The sequence below is a fragment of the Cydia strobilella genome, chromosome 8 (assembly GCF_947568885.1).
Source record: "Cydia strobilella chromosome 8, ilCydStro3.1, whole genome shotgun sequence".
NCBI lineage: Eukaryota > Metazoa > Arthropoda > Insecta > Lepidoptera > Tortricidae > Cydia > Cydia strobilella.
Genome location: NC_086048.1, coordinates 8,700,167 through 8,723,124, shown reverse-complemented (window position 1 = coordinate 8,723,124; position 22,958 = coordinate 8,700,167). Strand labels below are relative to the sequence as shown.

The 22,958-nt window shown below is 36.2% G+C and overlaps 2 protein-coding genes across 2 annotated transcripts; both read left to right on the top strand.

Moving 5' to 3' along the window:
• Positions 1 to 3,241: 3,241 nt before the first annotated feature.
• Positions 3,242 to 17,292, top strand: LOC134743583 (uncharacterized). Its single transcript, XM_063677141.1, has 7 exons — positions 3,242 to 3,436; positions 4,140 to 4,256; positions 7,835 to 7,949; positions 9,112 to 9,234; positions 15,427 to 15,507; positions 16,246 to 16,312; positions 17,151 to 17,292. The coding sequence occupies exons 1-7, from the start codon at positions 3,358 to 3,360 to the stop codon at positions 17,238 to 17,240; spliced, it is 672 nt and encodes a 223-aa protein (XP_063533211.1). The 5' UTR covers positions 3,242 to 3,357; the 3' UTR covers positions 17,241 to 17,292.
• A 1,562-nt stretch (positions 17,293 to 18,854) lies between these two features.
• LOC134743332 (huntingtin-interacting protein K) lies at positions 18,855 to 20,563 on the top strand. The gene is made up of 3 exons (XM_063676725.1): positions 18,855 to 19,145; positions 19,260 to 19,367; positions 20,182 to 20,563. The coding sequence occupies exons 1-3, from the start codon at positions 18,987 to 18,989 to the stop codon at positions 20,275 to 20,277; spliced, it is 363 nt and encodes a 120-aa protein (XP_063532795.1). The 5' UTR covers positions 18,855 to 18,986; the 3' UTR covers positions 20,278 to 20,563.
• Positions 20,564 to 22,958: the final 2,395 nt, after the last annotated feature.

The window sequence follows — 22,958 nt, the reverse complement described above, 5'->3', positions numbered from 1 at the left end:
GAAACACAAAAAAAATTTTTGTTCGCAAAATAATGTCCAAATATCTAAAGCCCAGTTATGAAAGCCGGCCGGGCCGGAGCTTCCGGCGCTTCGTTTTCTATGGAAAGCACCACGTGATCACCGATCAGCCGTCATTTCTAATCACATGTCCGATGCCTCGCCCCGGGCCCGGCCCGGTCTAGCGTGAGCAATCCCTTACCACCTGTACTGTATGCGGACGATTTGCAGATTTACGCAGCGGCTAACATTAATTAACTCTCTTCTCTGTTCAGTAAGATTAATTGCGACTTAAGATCTATTTACAACTGGGCCTGTAGTTTCGGATTAAAAGTATACGCAAAAGAATCGCAAGCGATTGTCATTGGCAGTCCTTATTTTGTCTCCAAACTGGCTGATATGGTGTTATGTTATCTATGATGGGAGTGTGTTCCCTCCTCCTCCTCCTCTCCTCCTCTCCTCCTCTTCTTTAAAAACTTGGGAATCATCCTGGACCAGACACTTTCATGGACGCCGCATATATCAGAGGTCAGTAGAGTATTTTTATTTTTATTTTTTCAAAATATTTTCTTTTTTTTTTTCATTTCATTTTCTTCCAGTTAACCTTTGAGGAAATGAGTAGAACAGAAGTAACGACGAATGACAAACAAAAACAAGTCTACAATCACTAAAATTAATGAAATTCAAGTTTTGTATACACATTGCTACAAATAAACATATTTAAATAGAAATATAACAATAAAATAATGCATAAACCTATACATATATAAATATAACCTAAATAAAAATAAATAAATACTCAATATATAATATAAATAAATAGATATGAATTCGAACCAGGAAAGTAAAAGAAATTAAAGAAGTTACTAATCGAGAAAAACAGAATTACCTAAGTATCGGAGAGCCACAATTTTTTAAGCCTCTCCTTGAGTGATGCTACAGATTGGAATTGCCTTATATGGACACCGGTATTTCGTTCCATAGCTTAACGGCTTGGACAGTAAAGGATTTTTTGTATGTGCGCGTTATATTGGATGGAATTGCGAGTGAAAGATTGGCGCTTGATCGAAGACGGTGACCACTACCAGCAGCTAAGAAACTAAATCTTTCGGCAAGGATAGGTGGCGAAGCAGGATTGAATGAGCGTTTCTTTATTTTGCCATTTTTTTATTGGACCTTTTTTGCCACTTTTGTTTTATTTCTAGTCAGGATCACGAGCTCTTTCGATCCTAATGGGATAAAAAAATGTCCCAAGGTTTTTTTCCTATTGTGTTACCATTTCCCCATATACTTTCTTTTGCGGTAACAAAAAGGAAAGTTTAAAAATGTATGGAAATTTTGAGACACTTTTTTTTCTTCTATAAGGATGAAAAGGGCTCGTGATCCTGACTAGAAATAACGCAAAAGTGGAAAAAAAAGGTCACATAAAAATATGGCTAAAAAAAGAGTATAAATTTGAAAAGCTATGACAGGACATGAGCATCTCGTCGACGACGAATCGGAAGCCAGCCAAGCTGAGATCGGAACTGGGATACATGATCAAACTGACGCAGACCGAAAATGTATCGAATACAAATATTTTGCAATCGCTCGAGTTAGTCCAGTAGCTCCTCACTAAGGTCCAAAAAAGCAGTATCTGCGTAATCTAACAAAGGAAGTAAAAGTGAACAAGTAAGAGTTATTTTAGTTTGAAGAGGAAGGACATTTTGACGACGCCTAGTGAGTGGAGAGACGCAAAAAGTTTATTGCTAATGTCAGAATAGATGTTGGCTGTTTGCGTCGCGTCGCTACTTTATTTGAGGCGACTGCAGAGCTTTCTTCCGTATAGCCGTTAGAGATGTAGGTAAATATGCGAATGGCTTGTTAAAGGTACCTAGTTACATTTTGGTGTTTGATGAAAGAAGCCTTTTTATAATGAAGATAAGCAAACGTCAATTAATATGCGATTTGGTTGCGAGATAACGGCAAGTCAAGTTAAGGTCATAATGATTTAGATTATTTAGAACGTATTCTGAGTCTTCTGGGGCATTATGCACAATAAAGCTGTAGTATCCTAAACATTTGACTCGCTTAACTAGTTTGTTATTTTCTATGATCCGAATAAGTAGGTTTATTTTCTCCCTTACAACCGTATGCAAAATTAGATTTATAATTATGCAATCGTTTTACAAAATTCTTAAGATATACATGTGTATAACACACATGTGTTTGACAAATTATAAGTTTTTTTTTATTTCGTCTACACGAAACGTTATTCAAGGCCACGCCGCCGATTCACCGCCGCCGCCGAGTGATTATGACCGGCGCGCCGCCGCTGCCGCCTGAATGCCTGTCGGCGCTCATATCGAATATATAATATATTTATATATGTATATGTATATATTATATGTTTATAGTACTTTATAGGTTGTTCGTATTTATATTACTGGCTTATATTTCCTTTTTCTTTTTTATGTGTGCCTATGTGTGTGTCCAAAATTTTAATATTATTATATGTTAATGTTTAGTTGTCTTTCACCTTTTAGTGTTTTTTCCTCTCCCATTTTCTCACAGGTTAGCTGGAAGAGATCTCTATTAGGGATAAGTTCGCCTTCGTACATATATCTTTTACTACGTTGTCTATTTTGTGTTTATGTGCAATAAAGTGACATACATACATATATATATATATATATATATATATAATCTTCATTATTTATGTCACTTTATTGCACATTTATTGCACACATACGTTATTTCAGTTTCGATTGGCATCATTTGAAGTCTGAAGTTGTATTGTAGGTATGTAATTGATTTTACAAAAATGGCCCCAGAGACAAACTTAAATATCACTTCAATGATTGACTTTCGACCTTATTCCAGACAGAAATAATAAACAAGTTTATTTAGAGACCTTAAAGCGCCAACCAACATGGACGCCTTGTAATCAATTGCCTATTTACCGCCAATACCACCAAGGCTTCTGTCAATCTATGATGTCGTACCTACAACCTACATACTAATGATAATGACTAATGAGTGACGCGAAGCGATAACAGCACGCATATATGAGTATATTCCTAAGACAACCAAGCACATCGCCTTACTTTAAACAAACCAGCATAATCGTAACCTCGAAAGCTAAACAACTATACCAAACCAAAGATAGCTCCATACTGGTCCGTCGTATTGGGTATGTTTAATTATAACCCAGCTCTACATATATCGCTTAACTCAGCAAATCTCTGATAACATATCACACTCTTACCTACTAACAAAATGCCATATTGTTTTACATACGAAGCGTTAACGCAACTATCGTTCACGGTTTTTTTTTAACAGTAATGCCCAAATAATGTGACTGTTATACGCAAAATAATAATGAATAATACATGTGCTACGGTGATATTCTGTTTATATTTGATAGTGTTAGTGTGTGCTGAGTTTAGTGACAGTGAAGGTAAATAAATAACAAGTACAGTAGGCATAATCATATCAGCAAACCGAGACATATACTTCCTGACGAGTTTTATCTTAATAGAAAGTATTGGAAAAGAAAATTCAAGTATTTACATGTTCTATCAATTGTAAATGCCTAAATATCTTACATGTTACATTATAAATCTATAAATAAATAACGCATTTACGCGTTATGGATCAATTTGATCTGAAATTAACGATTTTTATTGTTTTATTCAGTTCTTTTTGTTTACCCTGCTGGGTCTAATAAATTTTTTGAAACAGAACTTTACCTTCTTGCTTTGTTAGTACACTAATATAATTATCGGCATAGTGGCCAAAACTACCTATACTTAAACAAATATTGGTCACATAACTATAACTCTGCGACGATTGGTAAATTGGTTGTGATCAAATAATAATGGGACAAACTAATTACCATTTAATTTTCACTTACTAAACATAATACAATTCAGTATAAAGCACGCAGCTAAACCTTCAAGCACTCCGTAGTTAATCACAATAACTTCTTAATACCAACAGCCTCAGTTTAATAAGTGGTAGGTAACATAAGCTGAACTTTTCTTCTTAAAAATGCGTTATTCTTATTATGGAAAAGTTTCGATAAATAGTTTGTTAAGTTTCTGTGCAAGTCTATTGCGCCGTATACGTGAAGTGTGCAATATAAATGAAATTACTTCCAGAACAATGCACGATCTCACGCTGCATAGGCAAAGAATACCAGTGCATAGGCGATAGATGCTACTGCGCGGTTGGCTATATAACCAACCCAGCACAAACTGCCTGCCTCAAATGTCCAGGTAAATTGGTAAATAAGGTGGTGGTAAATAAATAAATGATTGGTAGGTGAGGGATCGATTGCCTAAAATGATCACCCTGATCATCATCCTAAAATGATCATCTTTGTGTATTTCCTATTACGATTTTTAGGGTTCCGTACCCAAAGGGTAAAAACGAGACCCTAATATTACTAAGACTCCGCTGTCCGTCTATCTGTCTGCCTGTTTGTCCGTCTGTCACCGTGATAGCTAGACAGTTGAAATTTTCACAGATGATATATTTCTGTTGTCGCTATAACAATAAATACTAAAAACAGAATAAAATAAATATTTAAGTGGGTCTGCCATACAACAAACGTGATTTTTTTGCCGTTTTTTGCGTAATGGTACGGAACCCTTCGTGCACGGGTCCGACTCGCACTTGGCCGGATTTTATTTCAAATCTCCTGTTTTAGGACATGTATCTTCTGGTTTTGTCAGATTGGGCCTGGCAACACTGGCGCGAATGGTTATTAGGATTCCGTAACCAAAGGGTAAAAACAGGTGCCGTATTACTAAGACTCCACTGTCGTTCTGTCTGTCACCAGGCTATATCTCATGAACCGTGATAGTTGAAATTTTCCCAGGATTTTCTGTTGCCGCTATAACAACAAATACTAAAAATTTAATTTGTACGGAACCCTCGGTGGGCGAGTCCGACTCGGACTTGGCCGGTTTTTTTAGGTATCTACGCAAAGCCTTATTTAAATGTGGATTGGTTTATATTTGACTCGATAAAGGGTTAATACCCTTCTAGGTATTAAGGTGACTTCTGTTGGTGGATCGTTGCCAGCAATAGGTAATAGGTTTGATGGCAAGCCACTAGCTACTACACAGCTGGAAACCAGCAAGGTCGCGTTTGCGGGAAGCGTGGCTGGCAACTATGTAGAAAGTACTTTAGACATTTGAATTCGCAGTTAGATAGCGTACCTACTAGGTACTACCTAGGTTCATTATGTTACTTTGTACTGAAGTCCTAAATAGAAAGCTAGTAATTAATTATTAGCACGTATACTACAATCGAATTGGTTCCTGCTGAATGCCGACTCTTATCAACACACTGTCACAATTAAACGGATTTAAGGTATGATTTGCAGATTATATTTTATTGTAGATAATCTGCAATCGGAATTAATTAACAATATATTGCCGAGAACAGGCTTTATTATATAGCCCCCGTATATCATGAGAATGGGATTTTGTCATATCAAGGACCAACGGTCCTTGGTCATATTATTATCTCTCGACTGCTGCACTTTAGTATTTTTCGCGTCAAAACATAAAAATAGACATAAAAAATTGTATCGTTCTGAGCTTATTCAGAAGCGAATATTTAAAAACAAATTAAAACGAAGATCGAATCTGTTAATCTGCCACCACCCTTGTACGGTCGCTACTCGCTGTGCTTTTAAAAAAGAGAGCGAACTTATAAATACAATCAATATATTTTCGATGTGATTTTGATAGTCTTATTCACATTCTTAAATAAAGCCCCTGGAAACCACAGTTGAAACTGCGAGATACACGTTCACATTAAAATGAATAAGAATCTTTCATGTCTTGCTTTAATGGGTCGTTATATGAAGTCGTAATAAACCGACTGCACTTAAATAATCGAACACGTTCTAATAATAAAATTACGTAAGGAAGCAATAAGAAGAATTATTAACCGATTAAGAAAGTGTTGCCAACTCGGAATTTGAAAAAATGCTGAAATAATGTCTGCATTATGCCAGAACTATGGTAAATAATTTTGGAATGTGCTAAAAAAATGCTAAACAATTGGTAGGTAACTAAAAAATGAGGGTCTTCCACAAATCAAACGATACTGTTTCTGAAAATTTTACAGAGTCAAACCAAGCTAACTGCACCGACTTGGTTAGGTAATACCAAATTTCTTTGAAACGTGACGTTTATAGTGACTCTCCATCTCCACACTTTGTAGCTGTCGATGCATAGAAAATGAGTGTGTACTCCCTCTTCCGGAAATCGTTTCTTCCAGATCGCAATTTTTGCCATTCGCAATTTTTACCATTTTATTTTTTCTCAATAGCTTCCTTTTCCGACAGCATTTGTAACCAATCGCATATTTCCCCATTAATTTTATTTTCCAGTAGCTTATTTTCCTGTTACGTTTTCTAACCAGTCGCATATTTTCCCAATTTTTTTAAGTTCCAAGCTTATTTTCCTGTTACGTTTTCTAACCAGTGTGAAATTATGCCAGATCTGGCATAATTTATGCCAAGTTGGCGACACTGTTAAGAAATAGACTTTCGTTCTAGAATTTCGTCAGTCATCGCCTCCCGGGCGAAAACTCGTATAGTGGTGGCTATGTATGATGAACCCTCGTGGACGTCAGCTGCCGGTCCATTGGGGGGTTGAGGAATGGCAGCCACCGAAACACGTAAAAAAAATTTAGTCATCGCCTCCCGCTTGATACTTTGTCAGATTGTAGTTTAGATGCTATTGTTGATAAAAAAAATCGTCAGCCGGTTCAAATTCTATATATAATAATTATTCACTTCACATTCAATACCACGGTTTGGTGCACTGATCCGTCCGAGTGCCTTCGGCAGACGTGCCCCGCCCAATCCCACTTAAGCTTGGCGGGCTTAACACCCACATTTACTATAGCAGTTTTGGAGCGCAGTTCGGTGTTCCTAACCCGATCGGTTCTGCGGACTCCCAGTATCCTGCGCTCCTGCATTGCTCACTGGCAAATCTTGAGTTGGGACTTCTGGGTTTCCGTTAATGACCAAGTTCTACTGAATGAATTCAGAAGGTGTAGTATGCCATGAGGAAACTAAAAATATATAGGTACATTTTAGGGTCCCGTACCTCAAAAGGAAAAAACGGAACCCTTATAGGATCACTCGTGCGTCTGTCTGTCCGTCTGTCACAGCCTATTTTCTCCGAAACTACTGGACCAATTAAGTTAAAATTTGGTATACATATGTGTCTTTATGACCCAAAGACGGACATGTAACGTAAATAAATGAATTTTACACAAGGGAAAACTTTTGGGGGGTAAATGAGAAAATTAAAAAATAAAGTTATTCAAACTATATCGCGTTACATATCAAATGAAAGAGCTCATTATGAGAATCTCAAATATATTTTTTTTATAATTTTAGAAAAAACAGTTTAGGAGTTATTCAAGAAAATAGGCAAAAAATGACAATTCCCCCCTCCCCCCCTTTTATCTCCGAAACTACTGGGTCTGAAATTTTGAAAAAAAATACACAAAATAGATCTTTACCAATAGATCACAGGAAAACCTATTAGAAATGTGCAGTCAAGCGTGAGTCGGACTTAATTACTTAGTTTTTGATCCGACCCGATACGGGTTTTTTAAAGACATTTCACTCATGTTACACATAAAATATACATTGTTTAAATTGTGTAATATACGGACCCCTTGGAACGCGAGTCCGACTCGCACTTGGCCGGTTTTTCGTTAACAATTGACATGTAAACTTAACGTCGTCCGACTATTTATACCTATACAATGGCCAAACCAAATCGAATGTAAGTAAGTAATAAATGAAACGATTTTACAGGATACATGGAAAAATGTTACGGGACATGCTGTAACCCATACGGCAATGGTAGCCTGCAGTGCTTTCAGGGGGTCTGTCAGCGTTGCTATGACCCTCCTGACAATTGGATTTGCAGGTCAGCATCAATTGTTGTATACCTATACAGCCACCATCAGATATATCGGAGCGTCCAAGGTGCTCAAAAATATCTGACCATGCATTATTTAATGTCTTGATATGTAATAGAGGCTTTGTCAGATATAATGTGATACCTTGGTCGCTCTAATATATTAGATATCATATCATATCATTTATTTATTGTATTGTCATGTACATAATAGGTGCTACATTATATAAAGTCAGATCATGACACCCTGTAAGGGCACATAATAGTAATATTATTCTATTCTATTCTAGGCTAATTACATTTACTTATTAGTAATCAATTAAAATTAAAATAAAATAAATGACGGCAAATCTTAAAACTAAATCTAAGAATATATCGTCAACAATAAGTATATTGGTAAATGATTAATTGAATTGATTTGTCAGTATATTATTAATAGTTATTATTTTAATTTATTGATGTCGTTTCTTATTGTGTAGGTTATGTTATAATAATAAGTAGGCTAATGGTAAAAAATTGTCAATAGGATAGCGACGACGATTGGATAGTGACTGCACATTGTCGATTTGTCGCTTTGATATTTTATGACATAGTCGTTAAATGTCAAGGTGCTAAGTTCGCATAATTTACCTACTTAGGTACAAAAAAATCGTGGCACATTTATATTATTTTGTAAGTCTATGTCAGAGAGGTATGGAGCGCAGCATATTAGGTGTGAAACTAAGGGATCGCATCCGGAACACCACGCTGCGCTCTAATACTCAAATAATAGATGTAGCTCGGAAAGCGGCCAAGAGAGTGGGCTGATCATGTCTGCCGCATGCCGAATGACATGTGGGCCAAAATAACCACAGAGTGGGTGCCCCATAAGTGAAACCGGGGATCCGGCAGACCACGTCGGCGATGGCGGGATAACTTGGACTCCTTTTTGAGTGACTGGCCAGATATAGCTCAAAACCGGGAGGAGTGGAAGAAGAGGGGGGAGGCCTTTGCCCAGCAATGGGACACAGTGGGCTCGTAATAATAATAATAATAAGTCTATGCTACGACGGTGGCAAACAAGCATACAGCTTTGCTGATAGTAGTATTAACAGAGGTGTCATGCGCGTGGCCGATTGAAACCCTTTTGCTAGACACTATATAATAATATGTATTATGTGCTTTGTTTCAGAGACTCCCTGGATCAAATACTGTTGATATCCATAACCCAGGTGGTCATGGCTACGGCGCTGGTGCTGGGCATTATCGCAACATTCGTGCTACTGTACAAACTGTGTGCTGCGACCAACTTGAGGTACCTATGTATTTACTGACTGTGTGCATCAGAATGGCGCCACTCTGGCGGCTCACAATATTTACCTACTCGTATTTGACAACTAATATGAACCGCCGTTTAAAGAAAATTTTCACTTTTGCTGAATACCACCTAGGGTAAAGGCACCAGAGTGCTCAGCCATGCACCAGTGGTCAGCCTTTCTTGCTTATTTTTGGCTGTTACTATCAAAACTTTTCTAATTTCCATGTCAAAAGTAGGTAATATTATAGATTGATAAACTATTAATTGAAAAATAGTTTAATTTTTAAAAGAATTGTCTAGCATGAACCACAACACTACTTCAAAAAAGTGCTGTCATCTGACATGAAGGATCATGTGATATGCGCTATTTTTTTTGGAGTGTCACATGGTATTTTGATAAACAGCCGAATTATGATATCTTGATAAATGAATTTGGACTGCATCACATGATTAATACTTATTCTATCTAAGTAAAAAAATAATATAAATCCTTATAATAGTAACATTTTTAAGGCGGCTGACTATTGGGTACTCCTTTTTGGTATGAAATCCAATAGTCAGCCTCCCTTGTCTGACTACTGGGTTTATGGCAGTAATTTTGAAAAGGTCTTAAACCCAGAAGTCAGCCGGGGGAGGCTGACCATAGGAATCAGAACTTTATTTTATTTTCAAATGAAATCTAAGTCCTTAAGCCAAGTAGCTTTAAATATTTACATTATTAAGATTTTATTTGATTGAAATAAGTAACTGTCCAGTAGTCAGCCCGTGGCTGACCAGTGGACATTGACATCGCGGAACACAGAACCCACTAATCAGCCGTTAAAATGGGGTGGCTGGGCACTGGATACTTAAAGGCTGTCTAATTGATACACAGGGGGCTGATTACTGGCAAAAACGCACTTTCATTATTAGTGGAGTCAATATAAAGTTTAAGTTACATTAAATGCACACTCAAATTTTTCTACATGGGTGAATTCTATATCATATTGAATACCCGTCTGTAAAGTAACAACTTGATATCAGTTCCCGTTTTTGAGAAATAAAACTTTTAAATCTTTTATACTACTTAAACAATAATTCCCACATAAGATATTTTTCGTAGAATGGGTTATGAAGCTTATACGACTACACGGTCAGAATATCTCTCGACAATAATGTAAATTATAGATTTATTGAAACAAATTATTATTTTGTAAGTTTTTCATGACCGAGGAACTCCCACACCGAGAGAAAAGTTTACTATGGTGGTTGTGAAGTAGTTGTATCGATCATGTTTAAAAATCTCCCGAGTCACTACTATATTTGTAGAATAGCAGCAAGATTTTGGAAACAAACAGCAAATAATGTTCTGCACAATTAATGGACATTTCTAGTTTTTTGCCAGTAACTGCACAAGTTATGGAAGAATAACATATTCATTTTTCTCTCGATAATTAAATCAATTTCCAGCATAAAAAATTTAAAAAGTATACGGTATTTCCAGGCATTCACAGAGGCCAATTCGAACTTTATTTAAGATGTCAATAATATATAATTTTGTTATCATTCGCCCGACCGTCTCACTCGCACCAAAACATATTTTAACTAGTACGAGCGAAACGCACACGCAAATTAAAAAAATGTCACTTTTAATAACAAAGTTCGAATTAGCCTCAAGGTATATTAGGAAAGTATACCTTATGGCTTATGGCATTGCGTTAAGGTTCAATAGTTCAATGCATTAAGTGTCTGTATTTATATGAAAAACAATAGCTGTCAAATTTTTATATCTATTCACAAAACGTTTAGAATACTGGATGCTGTGTCAGATATAAATAGACCCTTGAAGTCTTACAACTATCTATTATGCTTGATCTGAATCTTACTGGTTAGTAAGGACCGTCCACTTAGTTATACTTCGAATAGCCGCCCGGACAAATTATAAAGCTAATTTCGAATTTTAAATTTTGACAATTCACGAGAAGAGTAACGTAACGTCAAACGATATGTTTGTCCCTTTTCAACGATCCTGTCATCCGATGCTTTTAGTAGCGGGAGCTGTGAGAGTGAAAAGACGCAAATGTCAGCAATTCTTACCGCTTGGTATTTGTCAGCGAGCGCATCGCGACAAGAAAACCAGTATGAACCTGGCCCTCGATTACGTATAAATGTAAGGAAACTTGGGATCATGTTATATTAGTCTAAGGTCTAACAGTTGAGAATAAGACGTGCTCTGAATATACAGTGTGGAATTTTTTTATGGGCCCTGAAGGGAAAGTGCCTTAAAACCTTAAGTTAGCTCATTTTATTTTTAAAAATAAACAAAACTGCATTCAAAGGTTTTTTGAAATTCGTTTGTCTCGCCTGGGAATCGAACCGACTAAAAATTCCAAACAATAAACACTCCCTATTTTATTCTACTAGTCGATACCACGTCGATACAGTTAATGTTAATGATAACATTTCTTCAAGAAACATTAGGTCTTACACTCGTCTATCGTACAAAATTTCCATAAAATCGAATATTTAGTACTCAAGAATATTTTTAGATAAGCAAAATTGAAAAAAAAAATTTAAAACCTTTGAATGCAATTTAGTTTCTTTTTAAAAATAAAAGAATGTCTCCTATAAGTAAAATGAGCTAACTTAAGGTTTTCAGAGAATTTCCCTCCAGGGCCCATTAATTTGATTATTAAATTATAGTGGTAAGTAAGCGCATTGAGTATGCACTTTTGTCTCAGGCGATGCCGCTTGGCACGATTGATTGTTCCTTAGGGCAAATAAAACTGATTCAGCCCGATAGCCACGAGATCGTAACGCCCCCCAAAAGGGGGGTGAAAGGGTCGGCTCCCCAAGTCCAATCTATGCTATATTTCTTCCTGTTCTTAGCAACTAGGGCAACTTATATATCATTTTCGTATAATTTAGGAACGAGGAATTCATTTTTGAAAAAATTATTAGACCTTTCCATACAAAAAAAAATGAGTTGTTTACAAAAATTTTTAATGTTATGTAATTTTTTGTGACAATTTTCCCTGTTACAATTACAGTGTGGCGATTTGCACTAAATAAAAAAATGGACAATGTAGCCCATTTATTGTTCATTCTGGAAAATATCACTTTAAAGGAATAGCTGCCGAAACGCCTGTCAAAAAAGAGGCGTTTTTTCTTACTAAGCGGCGTTTTAAGTTTCCAAGTTTTTATTCCTTACTTGTTGTTTTTATTCCTCACTTGTTGTTTTTATTATTTTTTCGCAACTGTGTTAAAAAACGTCGTTCGATACACGTGCGGAAATGTCATTCTTCACTCGTCCCGAGTCTTGCCAAGATACCTATCTCGGTACTCGTGAAGTAATGACATACTTTCCGCACTGGCATCGAAATGTACTATTTATTTCATTTGGGCACCAAGAAGTATGTTGGTAGTAAACCTTTTTGCGAGTAAAATAGTATGTAATAATGATTTAATATAATATTGTTAATTAACTAAAGTTTCATTATTGCGTCATTTCATCTCATAACCCTACTACCCATTGAATTGAATGACCTTTTTCACGTTTTCTGCAGCAATGCAGTCGACTGCAGCAATATTGAAGCGCGACATTGCTGTCGACTGCTACGGCAGTAGCCGTAAATGTCAAAATCAAATTTCCTGTCTGGATTTTGACGTTCATTTAAAATAAATAATCAAAGGGGATCATCGATTTTGGGCCCGGAGGACAAACCATCGCGTATATTATGGTACACTACACAGACGGTTACAGTAATTATAAACGCATTTGATTACGGAAAAAGATATAATATTGGGAGTAAATGAAACGGGAATGTATTATACAATAAAATAAATTATATCTATTATTAATTTCCGTAAATTACACCATCATCTTTATTAGCATAGCATAGCTTAACGCTCAATTTCGCACAAACCGTGAGGTTTTCACTAAGGAGTTTAAAATTCTCTTTGCACTAAACTTTATGGTTGGTAAAAAAGTGTGTATTCTAATTTGGCACTAACTGCCACTGTCTGTCATTGCTATGTCATAGCCTCATAGCTGACATACGTGAGATATATGCCGCAATGTATGCATTGCGCGTTTTATCGGAGCTTTGCCTGAGGTGTGTTAAGTAAGCGCGCAATCAAAATTAAACATGCGTAAACAATCGTTACGCGTACCGATGAAACTGGGTAAGTTAGTCATGGGAGAATTAACGGTCGACCGCATCGCGAACTCTCGGCAGTTCAAGCGGACCGATCGTCTACCGCGAACATTGAAGTGAGACGGAGATATGGAAGTCGATCAAACGTTCTCTACAGTGAATCAGTACCCGTCAGTTAGTGCCTGCGTGGGTAATTTAAATAGCTTGGACGTCGTAATAATTATGGTTGTATTCCATACAATATTACATATACGTGAGATTTTTTTTGTTATTACACTAACATGAGTAAGAGATTTATGAAGGTGAAACAAAAGTCGAGTGTCCATTTTCTATAAGCAACAAAAAAAAATTCGAAACAAAAATGGTTAATAGTAATTAAACGGATTCATTTACGTTAGAGATTTTTTTGTAGAATATAGTAAATATAAAGAGCTTAATTAACATGTAATTTTTATGTAAACATTAGTTGTTATTTTTATGTAAAAAAAAATTTTAATAAAGAAAGTTATTGGGGGCAGGTTTCTGTGCCAAGCTGGAAGAAAATATAAATACTTAATGAGTATATGCCTGAGAACAGTATATTAGAAAATCTCTAGTGTGGGGATTGATGTTTTGGTTTATTTCTCTATTTTAGTAATAATTTGGATTTATAAAAACAAATTGACATATTTTGTGGAGATTTTTTTCAAAATATATTATTTGTAACATAGGTAATCACATCTCAAAAAATCTCTAATGTGAGAATTAATGTAGATTTCTCATACATTTTGAACTGTGCGGACCGGCCTATATATTTAATTAAATATTTCGTAAAGCAACATTTAAAAACGTTTTATTCTTTACAAAACTTAAAGTATATGAAATTCTTGAACCGTAAAAACTTTAATAATTCTTATAGGTCAATTAGTAAGCAAATTAAACGATCTTGAACATAGAAATTTCGTAAAAAGGCTGACTACTGGTGCCTTTACCCTATATGGTTTAATTTCAACTCGATACTTCTACGCGTTCTCGAGATAAAGGGTCTTGACACTCTTGACAGACACATAGACGGACAGGCGGACAAGGTGATCCTATAAGGGTTCCAGTTTTTTCTTTTTGAGGTACGGAACCTTAAAAAAAACAGGGATAGGATTGACAGGTATAACCTATGCTGGCGCCATTTGTAAAATACTTCCTCCGGGCAATCCCATTAAGGATGACTCACCTTAGACCGGGCCGTGACCGGGCCGGACCTTCAGGCGCTTCATTTTCTATGGAAAGCATCACGTGATCACCTGTCATGTCATAGAAAAGTAAGCGCCGGAAGCTCCGGCCCGGTCACGGCCCGGTCTAACGTGAGTCATCCTTTATAGTTTATATTATTATCTACCATTTATCTCCAAAACTAATAATGAAATACTCTTGATTATATTTTCTTAATTATATTTGTATTGAATCTTACTGCATTGTCTTATGTTTGTAAGTGAGTGAAAAGGTAAGTTGCTTTGACAGAGTATACTTCGCATTATTATTTTCTAGTTCAAGAAAATTAATAAAAGTTATACCTTGTGGTGTCCAGATGAACATACTAAAAAAGCCCTCGGGGGTGGGAGGTGTGCTGAGGGTGTGTGTGTGTGGGGGGGTGGGCATTATAATTACTTCGGACAAAAGTTTCTACATAAAAATTTCTGGAAATTACATATTTATTTTTAGTCTGCGATCAGTACATTAGGAGCTACAGTGTGTTTAAATTAACAAAGAGATAAAAATAGACGATCTAAGAAAACGTCGTTTTTTCGTAGTTGTTCATCATAACTCAAATTTTTAGTTTTGGATAAGCAAATTTTTAGTTTAGAATAAGCAACTTTAGCCACCTGCTGATCAAAAATAAAATTAAAACTGGCCAAGAGCATGTCGGGCATGCTCAGAGCACCCCGTACCCCCGAGGACTTTTAGTATGTTCATCAGGACACCACGAGGTATAATTGTACCAATTTACAAAATTACACGATTTTTTCCCTGATTGCCCATATTCGGCTTAATTTGACGTAGCTATTTATTGTAATTATAGGCCATCCAGCAGTAGAAGTCGGCTATCCGTCGGAAGCCTCCAAGTATATGTCGAGGAAAGACTAAGAGACGCGCCACCTAGGTAAGATGACGACCGTATATTTTTGGTGCAAAAAGGGCCGAGGTACAGGACAATTCGAAATTCGCGCTCAATTTTGGGCGGCAAACCGTTTTATGCTTAGGAGGCTTAGTTATAGGCATTTTTCGCAAAACGACAACCAACGTGTCTTTTGCGTCTACTTAACTGTAGAGCTACTCCAGCTCCTCCACGAAACCTAGGTGTCTTCAGGACATTTCTTCAACCAGAAATGTAACTTGTAACTTTTGAAGTTTGACAGCTGACAGATCATACTTATAACAAATCCAGATCAAATTACAATCACAACCTGTTATTACAATCCGAAGCCTCCAAGGCGGGGCGTCAACTGGCGTCAAATCATAGTCCGCCATGAGGCTTGACCATTTCGTTTTTTTAGTTGTGTCTTGTTTATTGTACAGGATAATGTAGTAATAATAATGTAGAGTTTAGACCAAGATAAATCTGCAACGATTTTGATAGCACACGCAGTGCAAGTGATATTTATACGTCATAATTTCATAGAAGTTTGACGTTTAAAATAACACCTGCTCTGCGTGTGCTGTCAAAATCTCTGCAGACTTTTCTTGGTTTAACTCTATACTTAATACTGGCGCATTTAAAAACTGCATGAGTTATTCATTTGAGCCAAGAAAAAGACAGTCGTACCGTACATGAGCACTGCGTGCATGTGCTATCAAAATCGTACCTACTTCGATACATAATATGTATGAAACATTTCAGGTACTCGCGAACAGCGCCAGCAGGGTCATCAGTGTATCCAGCAGTTGCATTTTTGAACGCAGGATTCGTAAGTACCTATAGGCATATGATATATTATAATAACTATGTAGTAGATATTTATAGTATGAATTTTCTCAAATGATTTTTACGCCTAAGATTCTTATCTGCTAAACAAAATCCATTGTTACTTTTATGCGAGCGGTCACTCACGCTCCCGTTTTAGCCACGTGGCGAAGCACCAATGTCCTTGAAAAACCGGCCAAGTGCGAGTCGGACTAGCCCACCGAGGGCTCCGTACTTTTTAGGGTTCCGTACCCAAAGGGTAAAAACGAGACCCTATTACTAAGACTCCGCTGTCCGTTTGTCACCAAGCTGTATCTCATGAACCATGATAGCTAGACAGTTGAAATTTTCACAGATGATGTATTTCTGTTGCTGCTATAACAACAAATACTAAAAAGTGCGGAACCCTCGGTGGGCGAGTCCGACTCGCACTTGTCCGGTTTTTAGTATTTGTTGTTATAGCGGCAACGGTAATACATCAGCTGTGAAAATTTCAACCGTGTAGCTATCACGGCTCATAACAGTGACAGACAGACGGACAACGGAGTCTTAGTAATAGGTTCCCGTTTTTAACCTTGGGTACGGGGTACGGAACCCTAAAAAGCAACTGATGTAATAATATGAGCGCTCGCCTACATTGAGGTGGTCGATCGTCCTACATTACCAAAACATGTTATCTCGTATGAGCTGTTACATAGATTTGAACCTCAGGTATTAGGAACTTACTTTACTTGTCTTGATAAATTACATTAAAAAGTGCTCTTTGTAGGTATTATATCAAAATTAGTACTTACAGTTAAGTATAAATTTACAATGATAATTCTATTTGTATTATGTTTCAGATACACGACAGCAGTGTACCTCCGCCGCCTTACAGCCCTGAGAGAAAAGAAGAAGAAACACTACCTCCAAGCCCTCAAATGCATATATAATATAGAGAATTTATTTATAGTTTAATAAATATAATAATTCGCTTTAAAAGTTTATATTAACAATTTTTTTTGTCAAAAATTTAACTTCCATATTATACAAGCATTTTTTTATCGCCGTTTACTGTTTTCTGACTGTAGGTAGGTAGGTAGATTAGTTTCCGCTACCTCAAGGTTGCCTGTAAGAGCTTTTTATAAAAGACCGCCTCTATTTGTGTTGCTCTTTTCTTTATGTATTCTTTTCTTTTATTGAGGTGTGCAATAACAGTTATTCCAAAATCATATGAAATAGCACCTAGATTGTTAACCAAGGGATGAAAGGCACTCATTTCTGCCGAGGTTGTCTTTCACCCGAGTTAAACACTAGTTTTCATTTCGAATACGAGGAAATTAAAATGCATGTGTTTTTTTTTAAACATGACTAAGTATACATTTTTATAGTATTTCTTGAGGATACTTTCAATTAACAATTTAGGCAAAAGTAATATTTATGGAATGGGGAGTTAAATATCAGAATGGAAATTTTATAACAAATTCATTTAAAACCAAATTTCAATTGCTTATTGTAAATAAAAAAACATACTTGGAACGTTAAATGCTCTAGTGCAGTATTTTCTGCACACCTTTTAGAACAACAAAGCATGAAAAAGGAAAATGATATATAACTTGCCCTAGTTGCTAAGAGCAGTAAGCATAGCATAGGTCGGACCTGGGGAGCCGACCCTTTCCCCCCGTCTTCTCCCCTTTTTGGGGGTAGACACGGTACGAGCTCGTGGATACCGGGCCAAATCAGCTTTGTCTAACCTTAGGAACAATTATAAATTTTGAATGGCTATCTCGGAAACTATCAGATCTAAGAGACAATTCTAGTCTCGTATTTGTAGCAAATTTAGTCTACTTTAAAAACGTCTTAAGAAGGTATTAGTTATAATCGCCCAAATCTAAAAAAAACGGTTTTTTCGATTTTTGACAAAGTTGCGTTCGGCACTCGAGGTCACAAACTTGGATTATTCATTGGCCAATATCATAAACAACTCTGCAAAAAATCAGAACTACCGGATTTGACGCAAACGCTAAATGTATAATGTTAATGTATTTATTATACCTACATATAAAATAATCTGTAGTTTTATTTATTTATTTATTTCAACATTTCCCATATAATATTTGATTTCGCGCCTTTTTCTATTGACAGTGACAATATTATAGTATGGACAAGTTATATGTTTTCCAATTTTTTTATTTTTATTTACTGTTTATCATTAAAAACGCGCATGAAATTAATAATTAATACAAAATGTGGCTCGGCTGCTTTACTGGTAGCTGAAACACGCTAGAGTGCGAGAGCGTTCAGGTATCAAATAAAAGTTATATATTTTTATTTACTGACTACAATTCATGATTCCTCTACTTAAAAAGCGACAGTGAGTATTGTATTCTCTGGATTAACTTATACTTGTATATACTACGTCTGCTTTGGACAGTAGTCAATACAACATCCTCTCATAATAATTTAATATTTTGGACAGACTCGGAGTAAATTAATCAGGTTTCCTAACGTACTCTCTCTAATCCTCATTTCATTTTCGCGAGTGTTCGTACTTCGTACTTCGTACGGGTTCATATCTTCTTTACTTGATTTACTTTCGACTTGGATGTGAAAATAGTGACCACTTATTGCGATGATTTGATGTGTTAACCGTAAAAATACTCAGAACTTTTCACATTTTAATTTATCAATAAAACACAATGGCTGACGAAGAAATAAACGGAGATACAGACGATATTCAGCACGACAAAGACAAGACCCAAAAGAAAACTGCGAAACATGATAGTGGAGTTGCAGACCTAGAAAAAGTGACTGATTATGCTGAAGAAAAAGAAATTTCCTCACAGGATATATCTGGCGTGAGTAGAAATCAATATGAATAAACATTTTGAGGTTATGTCAAGACCAACCTAAAGATTACACTTGAATGCTTGCGAATAAGATTCTTAATCGCGTTTTCTTGTGCTTTCCAGGCTCTTTCTTTAATCGGCGACAGGAGGAACAAAGAGGCAGCGGAACGTCTTGAAAAAGAGAAAGAACTACAAAAAGTGTCAGTTAAAAAGGATGACATAGAATTAATTGTAAGTGTAAACGGTATAATATTTATTTGCTATAAGCAGGAGAGATGTATGATAAGGTTCAAATCTAAATAACAAGAAATGTAGCAGGACACTGTTATTATTACATTTGTACAAGTCCACCAAAAACAACCTTACTGTACTTATGACTATTTAACACTACAATACTTGGATACTATTCTATTATAGCATTAGCAGTTTAGTCAGACCATTTTCCAGTGAAGAGATTGTATGTATGTATTTGTATTGTATACCTAAATACTGTGTTTAATTTAATAGTATGAACCTAAGGTTATGGTCAATCTTAAGATGTAACATGCTTCCTAAAGCATTTTTTTATACTATGTCGGTGGCAAATAAGCATACAGCCCGCCTGATGGTAAGCGGTCACCATAGCCTAAGGACGCCTGCAACTCCAGAGGTGTTACATGCGCTCGCCGACCCTAACACCCCGCTGCCTCAGTGAGCTCTGGCAACCTTACTCACAAGCAGGAACACAACACTTATTTTATTATGTGTATATTTGTACAATAAAGAGTTTACTACTACTACTAGTACAACACTATGAGTAGGGTCTAGTGTTATTTGGCTGCGGTGTTCTGTAAGGTGGAGGTCCTTTCCCAGTTGGGGTCTGCTCTAGATCTGGAATGACATCTGCTGTGCTGTGCCCTACCACACAATGTGATATAAAATTCACAGTGCCCCTACCTCTCTTTTGGATGTAGTTTAAGGACATATCTGGGTCCAAAAGGCCATTGCCCTAAAGCCTTAAAACAAATTAGCTTTACTTACAGTAAATTGTAAATTCCTTTTGCAGGTAAAGGAAATGGAAATCTCCCGGACGCTAGCAGAAAGAACATTACGGGAGCACAGAGGTGATGTGGTGGCGGCTTTAACAACACTTACAAACTAGCGCCACTATTGAGAAACTACTGAAAACCAAAACAAGTCATTTTACCATGTTCAACAACTGTTACTTATTGAATGAAAATAGTCTTTTCTATCTTGCAATTTGATTTTTATTGTAACATAATAATTGGTTGAATCTGCAGTACAATAGTACTCCACCAGTGTGCGGCACAGTGGCACAAGCATTTTTGTACCGAATATGCTTGTGCCGCACAATGCCACGCTGGTGAAATTCCGCTTTTATAACAGCAAACTGTTATTGAATAAAAATAGACTTTTCTATCTTGCAATTTTAATTTTCACACACTCTTCACTATTTAATTTACCATTGTCTCTACCTTACCCTGTTGCTAATTGCTATAATTTATTTTTCTTTTATACCACATCGGTGGCAAAAGATTTACAATTGGTTAGTTAACTTTGTCAACCATGGGTCACCTGCAATTGTCTTTCATATCTTGCACAACAAAGCAATCCCTTATAGGGATAAGTTCGCCTTTGTACTTCCATTACTGTAATTTATTTTTGTAAACCTGTGTTGTGTACAATAAAGTGATTACTACTACTACAACTACAAAGCATGCAAAAATATCTTTTTAATACAGTTGCTCTAGCGGAAGCCGCTCGACCCCAATTACAAAGAAAAACCGCAAATCGATGTACAGGAATGGTAAAACATTATTTTTTTGTATGGAATAATTTTTTTTTTCCAAAACCTATCGTGTGTGGTATCATACGAAATGGCTTTTTGAGGCGATTCTAAATATATAACACATCATTACATTTCGGCCATTTTTTTTTTAATTAAAACAAAAAGAATTTTTGAAACATACCAAGTTTGGGCTCCTCCAGATACGATATGGCTGATTTTATTTTGTACAATATACCACAAATGATACGTGATATCCTCATATCCAACCCCAAGAAATCAATTTAAAAAAAACATCAAACATTTTTTTTTTTAATTTTTCAATTTTACAAACTGACACAGTTCTACTTCAATACCTATTTTACGAGACTTATGAAACTGTACTGCAGATACGGTACATATTAATCATAAAATGATACGTAATATCTATATATCGAACGGGAAATACCTCTTTAACCCTTTAACTGCGCCTTTTCATCAGTTGGTATAGTTTGTTTTGTTTTTGACACAAAATATCGAGATTGTATCCTTCAGATCCGAGAATTTTTTTTAGGAACTGCGGGTCAAAAAAATTGTTTTGACTTCTAGTATGCGTGTGCCAAACGGCTAACCTGTACATCGATTTGCGGTTTTTTAATTCGAACGGCTTACACTACTCAAAAAGTGCTACTTTACGTAGCAGTTGAGCGTGCGGAAAGTTAGTATTCGCGAAATAGTGCTTTTTAAATTTATACTTGTTCCAACTCATGACTGTTATTTAATTCATTCATTCATGAGTGTTAATATAAGTGTCCTTTAAACGTCGTAACCAACATAAAAACCTACTGTTAATGTAAGAATACGAAAAATATACATATTTCAGATTTTATTACTTACCTCTTCATCATTATAACACGTTTATTTTTTAATATTCAAGATTGAAAAACCGTTCTTAATAAGTTGTCTGAATGGAACGGAATAGCTATGGAAGGTAGTATCACGGTAGTATAGAGGTAGGAATAGCTGCCGAAATGCCTGTCAAAGAAGAGGCGTTTTTTTTAATACACAGTATTTTCAACTACTCTTTGAGAAACCCTCACAAAGTGACATCCGCTTGTATTACAAGTTACAAGATTTTGAGAAACGGGCCCCTGGTGACTATCTCCACCAAGAACCAAGAACAATCATTATAATAGAAGACGAAAGTGGTGGACCCGCGCGAAATCGCCTTTTCATACAAACGTAGTCCTCGTTTTTCTCTCTGGATATTAACATTATTGATTTTCAATAATGTTTTGACACAATTTGTTGTATATCAACCACAGCTATGCCCCCTTATGTTTGATTTTTTTCGAGTTTTAATTATTATAAGTTTGAAGCATTTAAAAATTTGTATGAAATCTGTTTCGCTACTTTTGCTCTTAATTTTTACCATAATCAAAAAATCTAAAAAAGTCAAACGTAGGGAGATAGCTATGGTTAATATACATCAAAATTATGTAAAAATATTTTTCATACTGTCAGTATCCAGAGGAAAAAGGGAACTACGTCTGTATGAACAAAGAGGATATCTATCTTTGGTATGGAGAAACGGCCGTCCCCTTTCCTCTTAAAAGTGAAAATAGCGCCATCTAGTGAATAGGCTTAAAACTGTTTCTTTCCATTGAAAGCTATTTTTGTTAACTTCGTAAAAGGGAGGGTGTTACATGGTGGAAAAACCTCAATCTTATAGTCTACGTCATCACGTCACGATAACCGCATGCGATTTGCAATAGATTGCGGGAAATGAGGGCTAACGCGTATGAATTCGCCGCTAGGGGCGCTAGTGTAGATGGTGGTCTTTTCCTTAGTTCGAAATGTCACTTCAGCTTATGGATGGTATAGAAAGGATCGCAATCTCTTATGGCAGAATTGTTGTAAAAGTGACCGCGTTAAGCTTTAAATAATAGTTCCTAATCTCTCCGGTGGCGCTAGTTAGGCTCTTCTCTGCTGCAGCTGGCAAGCAATCTTTGTCAGTTGAAAAAAGGAAGCAAATTTGAAAAAAATGTAGGTTCAAA

Coding starts and splice junctions, on each gene's coding strand:
- LOC134743583 (XM_063677141.1), top strand. CDS start 3,358: ATGAATAATACATGTGCTACGGTGATATTCTGTTTATATTTGATAGTG. Junction 9,235..15,426: donor TGTGCTGCGACCAACTTGAG/GTACCTATGTAT, acceptor TTGTAATTATAG/GCCATCCAGCAGTAGAAGTC. Junction 15,508..16,245: donor CTAAGAGACGCGCCACCTAG/GTAAGATGACGA, acceptor GAAACATTTCAG/GTACTCGCGAACAGCGCCAG.
- LOC134743332 (XM_063676725.1), top strand. CDS start 18,987: ATGGCTGACGAAGAAATAAACGGAGATACAGACGATATTCAGCACGAC. Junction 19,146..19,259: donor CCTCACAGGATATATCTGGC/GTGAGTAGAAAT, acceptor TGTGCTTTCCAG/GCTCTTTCTTTAATCGGCGA. Junction 19,368..20,181: donor AGGATGACATAGAATTAATT/GTAAGTGTAAAC, acceptor TTCCTTTTGCAG/GTAAAGGAAATGGAAATCTC.